Raw genomic sequence first — 19,065 nt, forward strand, 5'->3', positions numbered from 1 at the left:
TTATTGTTTCGAAAAAAAAACGATCAGAGGAATGGGTAGTTTTAGTACATATTCAAAGTATGGCATCTCCGCATATGAAAAACGTTGGTCTGCCTGCTCTAAGTGGTTGCAACTATGAGTTATAGAGCTTACAAGAGGCTTTATTGTTTCGAAAAAAAAACGATCAGAGGAATGGGTAGTTTTAGTACATATTCAAAGTATGGCATCTCCGCATATGAAAAACGTTGGTCTGCCTGCTCTAAGTGGTTGCAACTATGAGTTATAGAGCTTACAAGAGGCTTTATTGTTTCGAAAAAAAAACGATCAGAGGAATGGGTAGTTTTAGTACATATTCAAAGTATGGCGTCTCCGCATATGAAAAAAGTTGGTCTGCATGCTCTAAGTGGTTGCAACTATGAGTTATAGAGCTTACAAGAGGCTTCATTGTTTCGAAAAAAAAACGATCAGAGGAATGGGTAGTTTTAGTACATATTCAAAGTATGGCGTCTCCGCATATGAAAAAAGTTGGTCTGCCTGCTCTAAGTGGTTGCAACTATGAGTTATAGAGCTTACAAGATTAGGCTACATTGTTGCGAAAAAAAAAACGATCACAGAAATGGGTAGTTTTAGTACATATTCAAAGTATGGCGTCTCCGCATATGAAAAAAGTTGGTCTGCCTGCTCTAAGTGGTTGCAACTATGAGTTATAGAGCTTACAAAAGGCTTCATTGTTTCGAAAAAAAAACGATCAGAGGAATGGGTAGTTTTAGTACATATTCAAAGTATGGCGTCTCCGCATATGAAAAAAGTTGGTCTGCCTGCTCTAAGTGGTTGCAACTATGAGTTATAGAGCTTACAAGATTAGGCTACATTGTTGCTAAAAAAAAAAAAGATCACAGAAATGGGTAGTTTTAGTACATATTCAAAGTACGGTGTCTCCGCATATGAAAAAAGTTGGTCTGCCTGCTCTAAGTGGTTGCAACTATGAGTTATAGAGCTTACAAGAGGCTTCATTGTTTCGAAAAAAAAACGATTAGAGGAATGGGTAATTTTAGTACATATTCAAAGTATGGCGTCTCCGCATATGAAACAAGTTGGTCTGCCTGCTCTAAGTGGTTGCAACTTCGAGTTATAAAGCTTACAAGATTAGGCTACATTGTTTCGAAAAAAAAAACGATCAGAGAAATTGTCAGTTTTAGTATATATTCAAAGTATGGCCTCTCCGCAGATGAAACAAGTTGGTCTGGCGGCTCTCAGTGGTTGCATTTCAGAGTTATGATGCGCGCAAGTCATTGCATTGTTGCGAAAAAAACGATAACAGAAATGGTCAGTTTTAGTACCTATTCGAAGTATGGTGTCTCCACAGGTGAAACGAGTTGGTCTGCCTGCTCTCAGTGGTTGTATTTCAAAGAAAAAAAATAACAGTAATCAATAAAATAAAAAAATTAAATCGAACAAATCCAATTTTTATTAATTCAACTTCCATAATCTAAACATATTTGGGTAAAATCACAGATTAATCATTTTGTAGAATATTACTAAGGCTTAAAGAGTTAAATATTTACTTACTTCTAATATTCTTTTAATATTTTTATGAGCTTTTTCATTAGTCACATCAAAACATCATGGATTTTGGCGATAAAAGTAAAAAATAGCTTAAAAAAGGGGTCTACGGTATCGTATACCGTTTACCTAATTCGAGTTTGAGGGATTTCTTAACGTACTTCGAAAAATGGTGTTCAGAAAACATAAAAAAAGACAACCTAATATTATAGTAGGAGATTTCAATATAAACATGAATAAAAATGCAGACATCTATACAAAAAACTTAAAAACTTAATCATTGAATTCAATGGGATGAAACAACTGGTAAAAGATCCCACTAGAGTAACTCTAACATCAAGTACATTAATTGATCTGGTGATAACAAATGTATTTGAACTACAGGTAAATCTATTAGATGCACCCAGAATCACAGATCACTCCATAATTCAAATTATAGAGCAAAATCGAAATACGAAAAAACATTTTATAAACACCAAAGCTTATCGGAACTATGCAAAATATGACGAAGAAGAACTAAGATTACAACTCAGAGCACAAAATTGGAATGGAATAATGGAATTAGATTTTGATATTAAGGTAGAAACATTCATAAAAAACTTAAAATATTCAATTTCAATATTCAAGATTTCTTTTTTAACTTGGATAGATTTAACTTAGATTTCGTCATCTTCGGAATCTTCTTCTTCGCTGCTTAGGCACGTAGACGAGGAGTCTGTAATGTGATAAAATAACTGTAAAGTTTGATAGAAAAAATGACGATTTTGATGATATGAAAATTATTATACATATGTATATATAAAAAACAGAAGGAAACGAACTCTTGTATGTATAGCTTAATGAGATTTATGGTTTAGATATGTAATATGCCATTAATAAGAAACAAATACATGCAAACTTTTCGTTTCCTAACGATTTTTACCTATACATCCGCAATCGTATAAAACTTACCACTGACATCACCAGAAATATTGTCATTTTCTGACTCCGTTACAGTAACATCAGATACTTTATCTGGTAGTCGGTTCCCTGCATACCAGATAGGGACATATTTGCCGTGTTCTTCTTTCCACCCATGTTCAATTGGCAATAGATAGCTTGGAGGATTTTTGGTTGAATTTATCCAGATATTTGATACGTATTTAGCTCTAAGTATCTGTTGAACTAGTTCGATTTCAGACGGTGGCAAAAAAGCAGCATCAAAATTCATAAGAGTTTTGTTAAATTTTTCATTCTCTTTATTGGGCTTAAATTTTTTGAGGAAAATCTTATGGCGGGCCTCGTTTACAGATTTACTCTTCACACCATATAACTCACATATGAATTGTTCAATTTTGCATTTGATTTCATTTGTCAATGGAGCATTAGAACTTAGCTCTATTAGAGCCTCTTGATAAACTGTGTTTTTACTCAGGATATTGTAAGGTTTTTGTTTGCCCTTTCTATAAAATGCAGGGGTATAATCACACCCTGTCAAAGCATGAAACGCTGGCAAACTCTTTGCCAATGTAGCACCAATACTGAGATAAATTTTGTTAACATTTACAATACGTCGTTTGGCAAGAGTGCCGGATTCAATAAATATTTCATGCTTTTCGAATTTGTCCAAATTTCCCAGTAAAATGACGATTACATCAGTGTCAGAAGTTTTAATCAAAATATTAGATGGTTCTTGAATACTGTATATGTGGTATATTATTTTTGTATCGGTTTCTTCGTGGTGCCCACACATCAAATTAGGGTTATCGTTTTGCACAACCTTTTTGCCGTCGCTTTGATATTCATACGAATAACAATTATTTTCAAAATTGAGATTAACCGTGCTTCCAGAAATGACTAGACTAGCCTCCTCGGAACTCCAATGTTTTATGAAAAAATGCACGAGTTCTTCTTTGAATTGTGTAATTCTTAATTCTTTGACGAAATTTCTTGGTCTGATTTGTTTTGGCGATGTTATTTTATACTGTGTTTTGGGGGTAGCTTTGTGCCCAGCTCTCATTTCACGTTCAAAATCTTTGATTGAGGGTGATAAATAAGAATCAAATATTACATCTGTAGCGGTTATGTCACCGCTCCTAGAGTCATCAAAATCATAACCAGACGGCATGTGTTAAAACAGCCGAGACAGCAATTATTCTTTCGAGACTTCAATAATAATATCCATACCATCATACGTAGACTGCTGACTTGCATATAGGGTGATGCAAACGCCCAGACAATAAACCGAGTCAGCGGTCCTGCGAGTTCGAAGTCCAGACGCTACTCCAACCCGTGGCAGACGAGAACAAAGGAATCAGCAGCTATATAAGCGGTGGAGGACTTGAGTACATCAGTCAGTCAACAGTCAGTCATCATCGGTCTTCATACCACATCACTCCAGTCAACAAGTTCCACGCGACATCATCCTACTCGAGATCTTCAACTCGGCGTAATGGAGGAATCGGCCACCATGGCCGGTTCCCCCCACGTCACGCTTCGATCCTTCTTCACCTCAAGTCAGTCAGTCATTCTTCCACATCGTTCCAGTCAACAAGTTCCACGCGACATCATCCTACTCGAGCTCTCCGACTCAGCGTAATGGAGGAATCGGCCACGATGGCCGGTTCCCCCCACGTCACGCTTCGATCCTTCTTCACCTCAAGTCAGTCAGTCATTCATTCCACATCGTTCCAGTGACAACTGGGGGGCCCTGCGCCCCTCCGCAAAGGATACATACCCGGCTTCGCCCTTACCATCATGGACTCTACCGGGACATCAACCTAGCGCCTTGTCCGGATCGTCGTCCCTGGCAAGCGTTACTCGGATTACAAGCGCTCTGGTCCCAGCGTCTCTGACCAGCGCTTCTTCCACGCATCATGACCACCACGAGGACACGCAGCATCCTCACTGGTCACACCGCGCCCGTTCAACTGCCTACAAGGTCCACCGCACCTTTGGCAGTCTCGTCAGCACTGGAGTGCCTGAAGACCTACGTTCTTCGCCAGTACCTGACCTTCATCGAGTCCCGGTCACCAGCGCCCGGCGTCGACTCACTGACCCGCGCTTGACCACCACATCATCGCAGCAACCGGAGTATTCAACATCTGTCCTACATCATCTCCTCGTCACGGCAACTGACTCAATAAATGTATTATCCTGACTCTTAATAAACACTGCAACAACAACATCCATATCTTACATTGTCTCACTACCAATTCCCAAACATCGATACGGTTTGCTTTGTAGCTCATACATTTTTTCAAAATGTATAGCGACATTTCACCAAATGTTTTCACATGCACTGGTATTAAATGGAGAATATAGAATCCATCTACAATCACAACATCAATTTTTTGTGGCGTATTGGCATTGGCTGTTTTTTCCAATATTTTCATGAGTGCAGCCTTGTTAGTCTTCATCAAGGAACCATCTAAATGACTCATTGAAGGTGACGATGAAGATAATGGATATTTCAAAACTTTTGGCAAATCTAGTTTCTGATTAAGGGAAATTCCTAAAAGACGACCGAAGACGTTTCGTTCTGCTTTTATAACTTGCAGTTTTTGTGCTGCTTTACATGGCTTTTTTGATTTATCTGAACAGAAATTCCTGATTTCATTGCGTTTTATTGGTTTCTCGAAACGGTCGGGATTTGCCGGGCCGGACGCGGGCGGAGGAGGGGGCAATGTGTGTGTCAAGCAGGGTTCCCGATTTGCGGGAATTCCCCAAACTGCGGGGAATTTTTCAGATTTACTTAAAACTGACCATTTCTCTGATCGTTTTTTTTTCGCAACAATGTAGCCTAATTTTGTAAGCTTTATAACTCGAAGTTGCAACCACTTAGAGCAGGCAGACCAACTTTTTTCATATGCGGAGACGCCATACTTTGAATATGTACTAAAACTACCCATTTCTGTGATCGTTTTTTTTTTCGCAACAATGTAGCCTAATCTTGTAAGCTCTATAACTCATAGTTGCAACCACTTAGAGCAGGCAGACCAACTTGTTTCATATGCGGAGACGCCATACTTTGAATATGTACTAAAACTACCCATTCCTGCGATCGTTTTTTTTTCGAAACAATGAAGCCTCTTGTAAGCTCTATAACTCATAGTTGCAACCACTTAGAGCAGACAGACCAACTTTTTTCATATGCGGAGACGCCATACTTTGAATATGTACTAAAACTACCCATTCCTCTGATCGTTTTTTTCGAAACAATTAAGCCTCTTGTAAGCTCTATAACTCATAGTTGCAACCACTTAGAGCAGGCAGACCAACTTTTTTCATATGCGGAGACGCCATACTTTGAATATGCACTAATACTACCCATTTCTGTGATCGTTTTTTTTTTCCGCAACAATGTAGCCTAATCTTGTAAGCTCTATAACTCATAGTTGCAACCACTTAGAGCAGGCAGACCAACTTTTTTCATATGCGGAGACGCCATACTTTGAATATGTACTAAAACTACCCATTCCTCTGATCGTTTTTTTTTCGAAACAATGAAGCCTCTTGTAAGCTCTATAACTCATAGTTGCAACCACTTAGAGCAGGCAGACCAACTTTTTTCATATGCGGAGACGCCATTTTTTGAATATGCACTAAAACTACCCATTCCTCTGATCGTTTTTTTTTCGAAACAATGAAGCCTCTTGTGAGCTCTATAACTCATAGTTGCAACCACTTAGAGCAGGCAGACCAACTTGTTTCATATGCGGAGACGCCATACTTTGAATATGTACTAAAACTACCCATTCCTGTGATCGTTATGAAAAAGACTGTGACCTCTCAGTCTATAATTGGTGATTGATGAATTTATACATTTCTGTTTTTATTAACGTATGTGAAAGGTTTATGAAGGAAAATCTGTTAACCCTTAAATGCATACTGTTGCAAAACTGCAACATACCGTTCAAACCACCTTTAACTCTTTGGTGTATACTTAATGCATGCCGTTTTAGAATTATTAAGTTCACGGTAATATATTTTATCGAGTGGCATCACCTTTTTTTTCTTTCGCGAATGTCAAATGTCACTTTTTCTTTAACAAAGTGAAGATTCTCGAAAATTGGTTGGAGGTTAGAATTACAGTTTGGTTTTGCTGTTATTATTTTGATTTTCTTAGGTAAGTAGATACAATAATACAATACGTATATGTAATAACTCGTATTTTTCCGGTACACTTATTAGTTTTGAGAAATTTTTTTAGGTTTTTTATTTTTTTTTTCATCCGTAAATTGTTCATATTATTTTTTATAAAAAACATGGTGTTGTAAATCTGCAACAATTTTTTTTAATCAAAAATCATTAAAAAATTACAAAAAAATAAATTCTTTATATTTCCTTGCATATGCATGTAAATATCTACAAAATATATTTTTTTCCAGAAAAATTAATAAATCATGCATTTAAGGGTTAAAAATAGGTTATACTATCTTTACTATAAATATAAACGAGTGAAAATTATAATTCTTTGTTCTACCGATATTTTTATAAAAGACACTCCAAAGAAAATTATTGATTTATTCCCTCGGCAATAGTCTACACTGTCTACAGTCGGGAGACACAACAAACACGTGTCCAATATTTTGATGGTCTCCGTGGTCGAGGGGTACGGCTCTCGACTAGCAATCCGAAGGTCGCGGGTTCAAATCCCGGGGTGCGCAAGCAAATTTTATTTCATGAACTTATGTTATTTCTCAGTTTATTCATTTATACTTGCGGCACGTTCCAGAGTGGTAGAGACTCTCAGTATCGCCCTGGTGTGTAAGTCCACCATTCAGAATTGAAACGCTGTTTGAAATGGCTTTAGCCGTATTTGGTGGCCAGATCTGAATAGCCTGATACTCTACCCATCTTTCTCTGCCCCAACTCCATCCCCTCCCCACTACCTTCAGCCTCACAACTTACCCCAATTGGGGATGCCATAGTCTCTCTAGCTCCAGGCGGTTGGGAGCAGTCGGGACTCGTTGACATTTACCGCTCGAGAACGGGTGGTTTCTATGAGTCATTCTTGCGTTTGACTACTCGGTTGTGGAATGATATGCCATCTTGTATGTGTACTCCTTCTTACAACATCGGCATTTTAAAGACCCTGATTGGCTCTTTCTTTCCTCAAAAGACCTCTCACGCCCTTCCTTTCTTCCTCTACTTTTACGTACTCAAAGAAGATTTTAATTCACGCATTTATAAATAAGTTAAACATGAATATTATAATGTAATAATAATATTTTGCTGATTTATATAGCACAATTTTCGCGAAAAATCACCTCAAGGGCACTTACATAAAAGGTCCCCATTTCAACTAAAAATAATCAACCCACACCTAAAAGGACCTCAGCACAAATAATTTTTTTTACAATAAAAGAAAGCACCCTTCCTTCGCCAGGAAAATATTAAAACTAACCTATGATACAAAATATTGACAGATATATATATACACAGAAAATATAATTTAGGTGTTTGAGTGGGAGGTTAACAAAGGGGGACGGATAATTGCGGGAATTTCGGCAATATTAGAGCGGTTTCCTTGAAATATACTGAAGAATTTTAACCACTGTGTCCTTATTATCATATGTTAGTTTTAATATTCTCCTGACGAAGGAAGGGTGCTTCCGAAACTGGTAGAGTGCAATTAAAATTAAAGTGGTCTAAAACAAATTGATATCTTTTATTGTAAATTATGATGAGCCCCAAAGTAAATGCTTATTACAAATATGTAATAAAAATTTTATTAATTTTTCCATCAAATTATACACAACTTTTACATTTTCGTTTTCTAAGTTTTAAAATTGGTATGCCAGCAATTTTGTTGAACTACAGCTTTCAATTAAATGAATTGTTAGACAGAAGGATTTTAAGTGAATTGGTATTTCTATATAATATTCTGAATGATACATTTGATATTCCAGAATTGCTTGCATTGATAAGCTTTCGGATCCCACCAAGTCGGGATTTATCTCAGTGGACAAATTGTGTGACTAATTATTGTATTTATTCCTCATTGCCCAAAATAATTATACTGAGTCAGTGCGTCAGTTGACATATTCATTCACTTTACAGATACAAAACATTGTTACTGAGGCTGTTTAGTTATGAATAGTTCTTACTAATCACAGTTAAAAGGCCTAAAAAGGGCTAAAATAAATAAATAACGTTCTCCCCTCTCAAACTAAAAACTCTTGCCAATTTAGCGAAGTTATGGATAATTGAGACAGGAAGAAGTAACATGGAAGCGATGCTAAAAACAATTAATGATATTCCTTTCTATTCAACATCTATATAGTTAGTAATAACATTGATCATTGTAGAAATATATTATAAATTTGTACAGCGCCCTTGAGGTGATTTTGCACAAAAACGGCGCTATACAAATCATCCAATTATTATTATTATTATTACTGTATCTCTTAGTATATTTAGTTAGTATATTTAATGTTATTTTCAATCGTTTTTGTATCACTTATAAGTGTACGTGATTCTTACGAAATTAATATTATTATCTACATAAATCAATACATCTACTTACCTTATACTATAAAACATGTTTAAATATTAATAAATTGTACTAACTAAATTGATGCTTACATTGTAACAACACCATGTACAAAGTGACCTTAGTTTCTTTTCTTTCCTTTTTGTAAGCTGTAAACTAATGAATAAATAAATATAAAATAAATTAATATCTATAAGTGTACCTTAAAAAGGTGATATTTTTTTATGATCGAAAGGGTTGATGTTAATAGGACACCGACTAGTTAATTGAGCTCAAAACAAGACTTCCTTGATGGTTGGCAAGCGTGGAATATTGCACACAAAACATTAGCATTATCTCTAATCAACTGCACATTCTGGACACACTCATCATCTCGCTCCTGCTTGCCGCATTAAGGCACTCCAAATGGAGACAAATGCATTCAATCCTTATTAAATCATTCGCTGTATTGGACAGACACTTTAGGTTGAAATGCCGACAAAACCAAACAACTACGTAAAAAAATATTTTTATGAGAATGAGAATTTTTTTTGCTCTGTGAAATAAATTGTATTTTTTATGTTATTAAATTGAAGTCGTTTCATTTAATTATTGTAAATAATTGTACAGTTGATAGTTGCATTTTACATTGTTCTGTCTCTCTCGTACTTGCCTACTAGATTAGAATGCGAGTGCGACGAATGAATATAGTGATGCAAGTGTTAATAGTAGTCCGTGTTTGCGTTTTATTCGATCATTTGTTCCGTGATTTTCGCGGATTAAAGATGTGTTGAGAGACACTGTCATTCGTAGACATCTCATGTTTGTGACGTGAAAAGTGTTCACTGATTATCATTTATTGGAAAATCTGATTGTGTTTTTATAAAAGCACAGTTTTTTGTTTTAAAATATCAGAAAGTTTAAACAAGTTTGTGGTTTCATTTTTAAAGTTCGCTCAAACTCAGTAATATCAAAAGTGACCAACAAAATGCTTTTTGAGATCTTTTATGTTTAGTGAAAAATGTGAGTCAATTTAAGTTTTGTGTTTGTAAAGTATTATTTTGTTTTAAATTTATTTATAAGTGCTCTAAAGGAATGACCCAAGAAGGTAGCAAGTTTTTTTAAAGTTACTAAACTGTGTAATTTTTTCTATTATTATTAGGTGGCATTGCATCGAAGGTGTATCGAATCAACAATGGTTGCGACTTTTATTGCACAAAGCTGACATGAAATGATGCTTTTTTCTTGTCATTGACCTAATGCTGGTAATGCCGATATAAATAAAGCTTCCGTCACCTTCTCATTATCTCTATACAGTCTATACCTTCGCAGTTGAGACTTGTGACCCCTTTATCAACAAGTCATTATATTATACATAAAAACATAACATTTATGCAGATCTACACACTTATCTGTGTTGTCGGGGCGTCACTACTGACGCAACTTGAGATGCAAAAAATGTATTAAAAAAAAGTTTATGTTCTCTAGTTACGTTTTTGACAACTAACAAAATTTCTTGTCGTCTTTTAATCGATACATAGGATTGAACACCAACGTAGTACATTCCTGTTTGGATAGTGACATAATTATAATGAAAATAATGGAATTGATAGAATATAATGTTTTCCAAGATTTGACACACGTTCGTCATTTGATATATCAGCATTTTAAACCGCTTGCGTTGGAAATGTAAAATTCAAATCCACAAGGGTGAGAATCTCCAACGCGTCATAAATATATGAAGAACTCAAAGCATCAAATTTCTATAGCTAATTGTGTATTCGTTGGAGAAACTTTTTCGGTAAATAATTTTGTATTTAGTAAAAAGCTTCGTGTACGCAAGTTTTTTTTTCGTACGAAGCAATTACTTCGTATTTGGGCATCATATTGTTACATATCACTTGGTATTTAACCACGAACTTTTATTATTTTACATATCGACCGAGCTTAAACAACCAAGCTTAAACCAAGCTCCTTCAGGATATCCTGAAATTATATTGTTATATATAAAAACTATATTAGGTTAAGTACAAAGTGTTTGTTTTATTTACATCAACACCCAACTTTATTTTTGTAGGAAGGCTTTGTTAGTGCTAAATTTCCCACTAGATGTCGTCGAGACATATTATAACTTTTTTTTTTTTTTTTTTTTTTTTTTTTATTTAGTTACTATATTACATTTTTTTAAACATTTTTATAAGAATTATATATATTTATATGATTAATTGATATAGATTTTTATAGTCCTCCTCACTAGGAGATCCTGTGCTGAGGGGGACTAGGTTTTGAATAATTTTTCAGCGACTTCTATGGTTCGACTTCATGTTTTGGGTAAGGGTTTCCAGAAACTTCTACGACGATGTTTTAAATATGCTAGTAAGTTCTTTTTCCGGTAATTCCTTAAGCCAAGATTTAATGTTCTTAATGCAGTTGTTTTTTGTTTTGATTTGTTTGATACTAAGTGGGAGTTTGTTATATACCTTTACTGCTAAAAATTCAGAGCTTCTTTGTCCAAAGGTAGAGTTACACTTTGGTATAGTTAGTATCTCTGTTTGTTTGGCTCTGGTATTATGAGTATGTGAGGTGTTTTCCTGAGAATTATTTTTGAGGTGTTGTACCAAAATGTTTTTGGCATAGATTTTCTGTATGCTTGGAACGTCAAATTGTTTAAAAATTTCTGTTGTTGATGTCCTTATGGGAACCTTTAGTATGGTCTTTATGATGCAATTCTGAGTTACCTTCAGCTGTTTTATATGTTTTGATACTGCTGAGCCCCATCCTATTATTCCATATTCCAATTTGGAGTGGCATAAAGCATAGTAAACTCTCTTTAAATCCCTAGCTGACAAAATGTTCCGTAATTTTTTGAAGAAGTAGATGAGTTTAGTTAACTTTTTTGAAGTTCGATCAATGTGTGAATCCCAGTGTAGTTTATCGTCAATTTCAATACCAAGATATTTTATGCTTTTGGTTTGAGTTATAATCGAGCAGGAACATTGAGGAAATTTTTTTTGACATTCATGTAGTTTGAGTATATGCTCATTCATTGGTTGTCCTCTTTTGTTTTTGGAGAAAATTAAATATTTGGTTTTATTCACATTTAATGTAAGGGAGTTTGCTTTAAGCCAGTTTTGAAGAACAGTTAGGCCATGTTCAGCCTCCTTATATGTGCTTGTCCAATCTTGTTCATGGAATAAAATTACAGTGTCATCTGCAAAGCTCATTATGTTTCCTTTGATGGGAAGATTCATAAGGTCATTTATGTAAATTAGAAATAGTATAGGTCCTAATACGCTTCCCTGGGGGACACCGTACTTAATTGGTAGAGTTTTGCTCCTTCTTCTACCAATTTGTACAAATTGTTCTCTTCCCGTTAAGTAACTTCTAAGTAGGTTTAGGGTTGTTTCGGTTATTCCATTTTTTTTTAGTTTTAAATACAGTATTTCGTGGTCAATGGTATCGAAAGCTTTTTGAAGATCAATGAAAACTGCTAGGCATTTTTTGCCTTCATCCAATTTTCTAATAATTGTATTTGTTACATTAGCTATAGCGTCACCAGTACCCAGGTTTTCCCTAAAACCATACTGCGTAGATGATAATATTTTATTAGAATCCAAAAATGTAAGCATTTGTTTTTTTATAACTTTTTCTAATATTTTTGATAGTGTAGTTAAAATACTAATTGGTCGATAGTTTGATACATCATTTTTGGGACCGTTTTTATATATTGGAATGATCGTAGCAATTTTAAGACAAGCAGGAAAAATACCATTTGATATTGACAGATTTATAAGATACGTCAGTGGGTGGATTAACTCATTTTGTAGATATTTAATTGATTTGCTTGATATCAGTTCATTTCCCGATGAAGTATTTATATTTAGGGAGGCTATAATATTTCTTATTTCATCACTTGTTATCTTGACAATATTGAGGCTGTTTTCTTGATTTACATCGTCAATCCTCACTGTATTTTCGATAGTACTAATTGAATTTTGTTTAATTTTATTTGCTAAGTTTGAGCCTATATTGCAAAAATAGTTGTTTATAAAGTCAAGAAGTTTGTCCGGGTGTTCTGTAAAAGATGTGGGAATCTCATCAATGTTTAATTCCTTAATGCTATTGTCATTATGTGAGGCTTTAGCATTAGTTATTTCATTTATGATCTGCCAGAGTTTACGTGAATCATTATTACATTCATCAATCTTGTTTTTATAGAATGTTTCTTTAGCATAACGTATTACATTTTTACATGTATTACGATATCTTTTGTAGAATCGAAGTGTTAGGATATCATAAGGGTTGTTTTTGACTTTTTTGTGCAGTTCATCTCTTTTTCTGATTGAGTTTATAATATTCTGACTAATCCAAGGTTTAATGTGTAAATTTTTATGAGATAACTTTTTTTCTATGGTTTTGGTGTTTGATAGGATAATGTTCTGTAAAACTTCTATAAAATAACTCCAAGCAGTATCAGTATCATCTTTTTCCAGAAGGCTTGTCCAGTCATTCACTGTTAACTCGCATTTGACGTTTTCCCAATTTGTTTCAGATTTCGTTAGGAGTGATTTCTTTTTTTGGTTTACATATGTATTTTTTTTGTAATAGATAGAATTATTGTATAATGGTCTGTCAGTGTGGTAGTACAAATAATGGCTTGAGTTTTTCTATTAGTTTTACAAAAGATATGATCAATGCAAGTTTTGCTTTCATTATATACACGTGTTGGTTCATCAATTAGGCTTTTATATCCATGGTATGCTAGTGTTTGCATATAATCAAATTTTTTTGGATGGCCATTTTCAAGAATATCAATATTTATATCACCGATGATAAATACATCTTTAGTTCTTTTTAGTAGACTTAGTTGATTAGATAAGGAGTTGAGGAATGGTTCTAGATTTTGTGTAGAAGGAGATCTATAAATTGCGAGTATTGTTGTGTTATTACCGATTGATATACTTAGACAGTTTGCATTATTGATACAGATCTCTCTGACATCAGCTTCTATATCTTCTTTAATATATACGATGACACCATCATTTTTTGTGTTGTTCATTATTGTAGAGTAAGGGACATAATTCCCAATTTGTAGGGGGTAGTATTTATCAGTTAGCCAACATTCAGTAAGAATAATAATATCCCATTTTAAATTTAAGCTTTTCATCAATATTTGTAGTTCATCAAAGTTTTTATTGATACTTCTAATATTCTGGTGCATTATGTTAAAATTATTGTTTATGGATGATATGTTTGGTATGTTTGTTGTTAGTGCGTTATTCATTTTCTCAATTTAAATTATTAAGTGGATTAAGTAATGTTGTTCATATTATTCACTAAATTATTTTCACCATATCATCAAGGTGCTTAATGTAGATAATTTTATCATCTTGTTTTTTGCGTATCATAACTTTACCCTGTTTGTACCATACATATTGGTAATTTTTTTCTTTTGATAATTGTTTTGTTTTCCATAGGATTTCTTTATGATACGGGCTTAATTCTTCCCCGATGAAGATTCGAGATGTCGCCAGATCCTTGATTTCATTATAATTTATTTCCTTTTTCTTATCAAGGAGGGAATCTCTTTTTCTTTTATCGGAAAAGGTCACAAGAAGTTTAGGAGGGGCTTCATTTCGTCTGTCTGAGACTCTCGTGACGTCAGTTATATCAGTGTGTAAGAGGTGGATTCCTGCTGCGGCAGCAACTTTTTTAACAATTTCCACAGGTTGTTCGCGGTTTTGTTGTGGAATTCCTGCTATTTCCAAACTATTAGATTTTGATAACGTTTCCAAATCAGAAAGTCGGATTTCAAGTTTTTTAATAATCATATTTTTTTCCATTTGGTCTTTTTTTATATTTTCAAAATCTGTTTGAATCGCTCGATTTAAATTATTTGAGACCTCAATTTTTTTTAACATCTCATCGTATTGAGCACTGATAAAATCAATACTTTTTGTAGTTTCTGTAGTTTGTAAATCAATTTTTGTAAATATATCTTTTTTCAGGGTTTCAAATTTTTTATCAATGTATTCAATAATCTTATCCATGTTCAATTTATCTTCCGAAATTATTGGGGTTTTGCTACGTGTGCTAGACATCACTATTTTAGTAAGTTCACAAATGCCCCTCTTTAATTATGCTTGATGAAAAATTGATGGTGGCAATCACTATTTAATATTTGTTTTATTGCATAGACAAAGTCACTCAACTTGACATTTAATATTTTTTTACTTTAATTAGTTTTTGCGCAAAAATCACTCACACTTTGAAATCTTAACTAAAACTTTTGATCCCACAAAACGTAGAAGGTTTAAACTTTAATTTAAATCTATTTATTGTGGCTTTAAACAACTCCTATTAATTTTTCGGCTAGTTTATAAGGGACGCGGAAATTTCAGATCTTAGCACTGAACCCGAACTACATTTGTTGGTGAAATATTTAGATAAACTAATGTTTATAAGACAAGGTTTTCACTGCAAACCATTTCCTATCACATCATAATTTTCTTATTTTAAAATATTTTATTTATTTCTCCTTGAGATTTCGTGTTGCCTGAATACGATCGCTCCGTGGCTGAGTTGGAATCGCGTGTAGGTCCCATACAGGCGTCGTGTGTTTAATTCCTCGGCGGAAGTCCTCCATCACGACAAGCGACATTTTCTGCTTACTGTGTTGGTGGTATAAGATTTTTCTGCTTACTGTGTTGGTGGTATGAGATTTTTAAATATTATCGTCACGTTATTCGTAACCCGCGAATGTTTGTGTTTCCTTTAAATACAAAGGTTTTAATAAAACAGTATTAGTTACCAAGGTTTTCTCTCTTTGCCTGTATTGTTTTCAAATTATGTTTGATCCGTTATTTTTTTCAATATATGATATCCTCAACCCTTCCTCTAACTATATTTTTTCGAACTAATTTTCCTGCCTAAACCTTGTTCTCTAACCATTAATCTATCCGTTTGCTTCTGTTCACGTAAAAAATGAAACGGATAAATATATGATCACATATTTTTCTAAGAAATAAATATCGTTGTTCCCTCTATTATGGGTAAGTAATATTATTACACATTTCCAAGAATAAAATGGTTATGTTTAAGATTGCGAGAAGAGTTTTCTACATGAAGAAAATATATTTTTGGTAACAATATTTAAAGTAAAATAAGTTAACTAATCGACGTTTCTCTGTAGACGTGTAAGTTATACATGATTTATCATTTAATAGACTTGGTACCTCTTTATGAGAACCATTAACTTCATCCTTGTCTGTGCAATGGGCATCACACGTGAGCTTGCTTCAAATATTCCCAAGTTCGTACGAATCGCCTGCATGTTCCTTTACCCTGATTTACCTATTGATGCCAAATAGCGCCAGAGTCCATCCTACAGCACTAGAAGTAGGCTTACTTACCATAGACAACAATGCTCAGCGCTGACCTCTGGCGGAATGGAATGTAATGAGTAATGTTCTCACACATTTTCCACTGACCCTGATTTTCCTAAAGCGTCCGTTGTTTCTCATTAATGTCAACTCTCCTTACGTTTTCCCGCCAAATGACATCTAACAAGAGACGCCGTGTCGTTCTTTTACGTTACAAACAGAAAGCGACAATGCTCATGCGTTTCCTCGCTTTGTTGTTTAATCGAAACCAAAGATCTTGAAACTGAGGATAGACGAGATGACATTTACTTATTATGCACGCATTAAAGATCCGCGCTTCGTTACGCTTGATTCCCCGAGTTTCTACAAATAATGTTGTCATATAACGTTGTTTCAGTAATGACTGGACTTTGAAGGAAGCGAGAATATTCAACTCTTTACTAGGCTATCCAGAAATACGGGGATGGCCTAGCGTTGTTTCAGTTATGACTGGACTTTAGACATGCTTTTTGAAGGAAACGAGAATATTCAACTCTTCACTAGGCTATCCAGAAATACGGGGATGGCCTAGCGTTGTTTCAGTTATGACTGGACTTTAGACATGCTCTTTGAAGGAAACGAGAACATTCAATTCCAGAGACTTTACAATGCAATACTTTGCCCTTTACTCCCAGAGTGTGAATGCATTTTAAATTCAATCCATTTTCCTATGTGAAATTACGTGTGTGCTAATTTATTATAAATTTCTTCATATTATTGGTAATATGGTTAAAAACGGGATTGCCGGCCCTCAACGAATTAATTAATGGGTTTCCTGATAAACTTTTAGTAAAATTCGAATATATTATCACGATGTCGCAACACGTGTTCATAAAAACCCAAATATTTTCGCATTGTGTTCGCACGTGTTCCGATATATTAGGAATTTACTAGTTTATCAGATTATGCCCTGCAATTCCGTTTCTAATCGGATTACCGATAATTTGAAGAGATTCGTAATAAATTAGCAATACTTATTTTTCTCTGTGCATAAAACCAACACTGAAAGATAGTACTTTCCCAGTACATAAACGACAAACACGTCTACATTCATACATTGTAAACATTCAGTTTCAGATTGACGTCACTCGTCTATATTTGTGATTCACCTAACCGCAATGTATTTACTGAGGTACCCCACACCGATTCAGTCTTATCCCCCGAAATGCGATGTCGCCTATCAAAATGTGCACGGAAAGATGAAATGCGTATTATACTAAATAACTATTATTTTAATTTAATGCAATCTGACCACACATCTGCCTACTTTTTCAGTAATACCGTGTGATGGGTTTAGTGTACAGTATATATGGGGCTTGAATATAAGCGATGTCTAGCGAAACGTCAAACGTGAAGAGCACCTTTAACCTTCTGACCTTTCTGATGCCCTGTGAAAATGTCTCGCATGAGGAAATAATGTGATTTAATGGGAAAAACAACCGTTGACCTCAAAAACTGCCAAGCTTTGACACAATTAAATGTGGATATCGCATCACGTCAGAGAACACCCCGCACGGCTTAAAACTACATACAAACACTGCGAGTACCTATAAACGTAAATTAATTTCATTAATTTCCGGTATTACATTTTAGACTGCAGCAAAGCACAAATGAAAAAAAATACACATGCATATTACACTGATACCTACCTATATCTAGGTAAAGAATTTCGCCTCGCCTCAATTGTAAAAAGTGAATACCTTTCGTAAGAGCACGATCACAAGGGCATATTTTATAATATAAAAAATAAGCAATGATGTAATCCTATCTCATCACATGAATCCAAAAACCAAAAATTTGATTAAAAGGTTAATTAAACTATTGGAGCCGGATATACGCTGCGAAGTATTAAACAAACAGCGAATGGCTGATAATAACCCCGTAGCTACAATTTACATAAAAAATTCAACTTTGGACGCAATTTACTAGAAAACGAAATCGCATATTTATAAAAAAGCACAAAATCGATTACAAATCGGCGGCTTAGGAACACAGGGGCCTAACTACAAAAACTGGTCTTTTGAGTTAAGCTTGGTTTCGGTAAAGCCGTTTCAGAGATACAGTTGGGCATATGAGCATTCCAATCTTTATTTGCGTTTATCTCAAAACTATGTTTTGTAGATAGGCCCCTGTGATCCTAAAACTCCGAAATGTAATGTGGATTCTTCAGTTGGATGACCGGACCGGTTTCGCTTTATGATGGGCACCAGTTGACAATTTTATGACTCACCTGGGTAAATTATAAAAATGCTTAAGATGGTACACAATTTTTCTCAGAGTTTGATAGTTTAATGGACGATAAAATTATGTTCTAATTAACCTCACATAGTATTTTCATAAACACGAGTACGTGGTGCATCTATGGACTAACAAAACAAAAATAACGTTTCACGTCAATAATTATAATGGTTTGAAGCGTTTACGAACTCTTACTGCTCTGCTAAAGCTTTGATGTGGATTTGATGACTTTGTAGGAGCTGTAGCTGGTGCGAATTTGGCAGCCAGTATTTTAGCCTTGAGAGTTGAGAGGATTGTAATCACAGAGTAGAGAATCGAGAGAAATGCGTCATAAGTAGTATAAGCACCCCTCGCTGTGCATTCCTTCCTATTCAGTCAATATCCGGCCAGGGAAGTGTTTGCAACTTA

At 34.7% G+C, this 19,065-nt stretch overlaps 1 protein-coding gene across 5 annotated transcripts in view; it reads left to right on the forward strand.

The window, feature by feature from the left end:
- The window catches only part of LOC149420727 (rho guanine nucleotide exchange factor 10-like protein), a 430,013-nt gene that overhangs the window by 303,607 nt on the left and 107,341 nt on the right, over positions 1-19,065 (forward strand). Inside the window, exon 1 of one of the 5 annotated variants that reach the window (XM_089636923.1) lies at positions 9,983-10,021. The exons of the other annotated variants lie outside the window; for them this stretch is intronic. Coding sequence (XP_089493049.1) covers positions 10,006-10,021 — 16 coding nt within the window. The 5' untranslated portion in view covers positions 9,983-10,005. Of the gene's footprint in view, positions 1-9,982; positions 10,022-19,065 lie in introns of those variants that run through there. 5 annotated transcript variants of the gene reach the window in all.

This window comes from Hesperophylax consimilis, chromosome 10 (assembly GCF_061612785.1).
Source record: "Hesperophylax consimilis isolate HC1 chromosome 10, BYU_Hcon_1.0, whole genome shotgun sequence".
Lineage (NCBI taxonomy): Eukaryota > Metazoa > Arthropoda > Insecta > Trichoptera > Limnephilidae > Hesperophylax > Hesperophylax consimilis.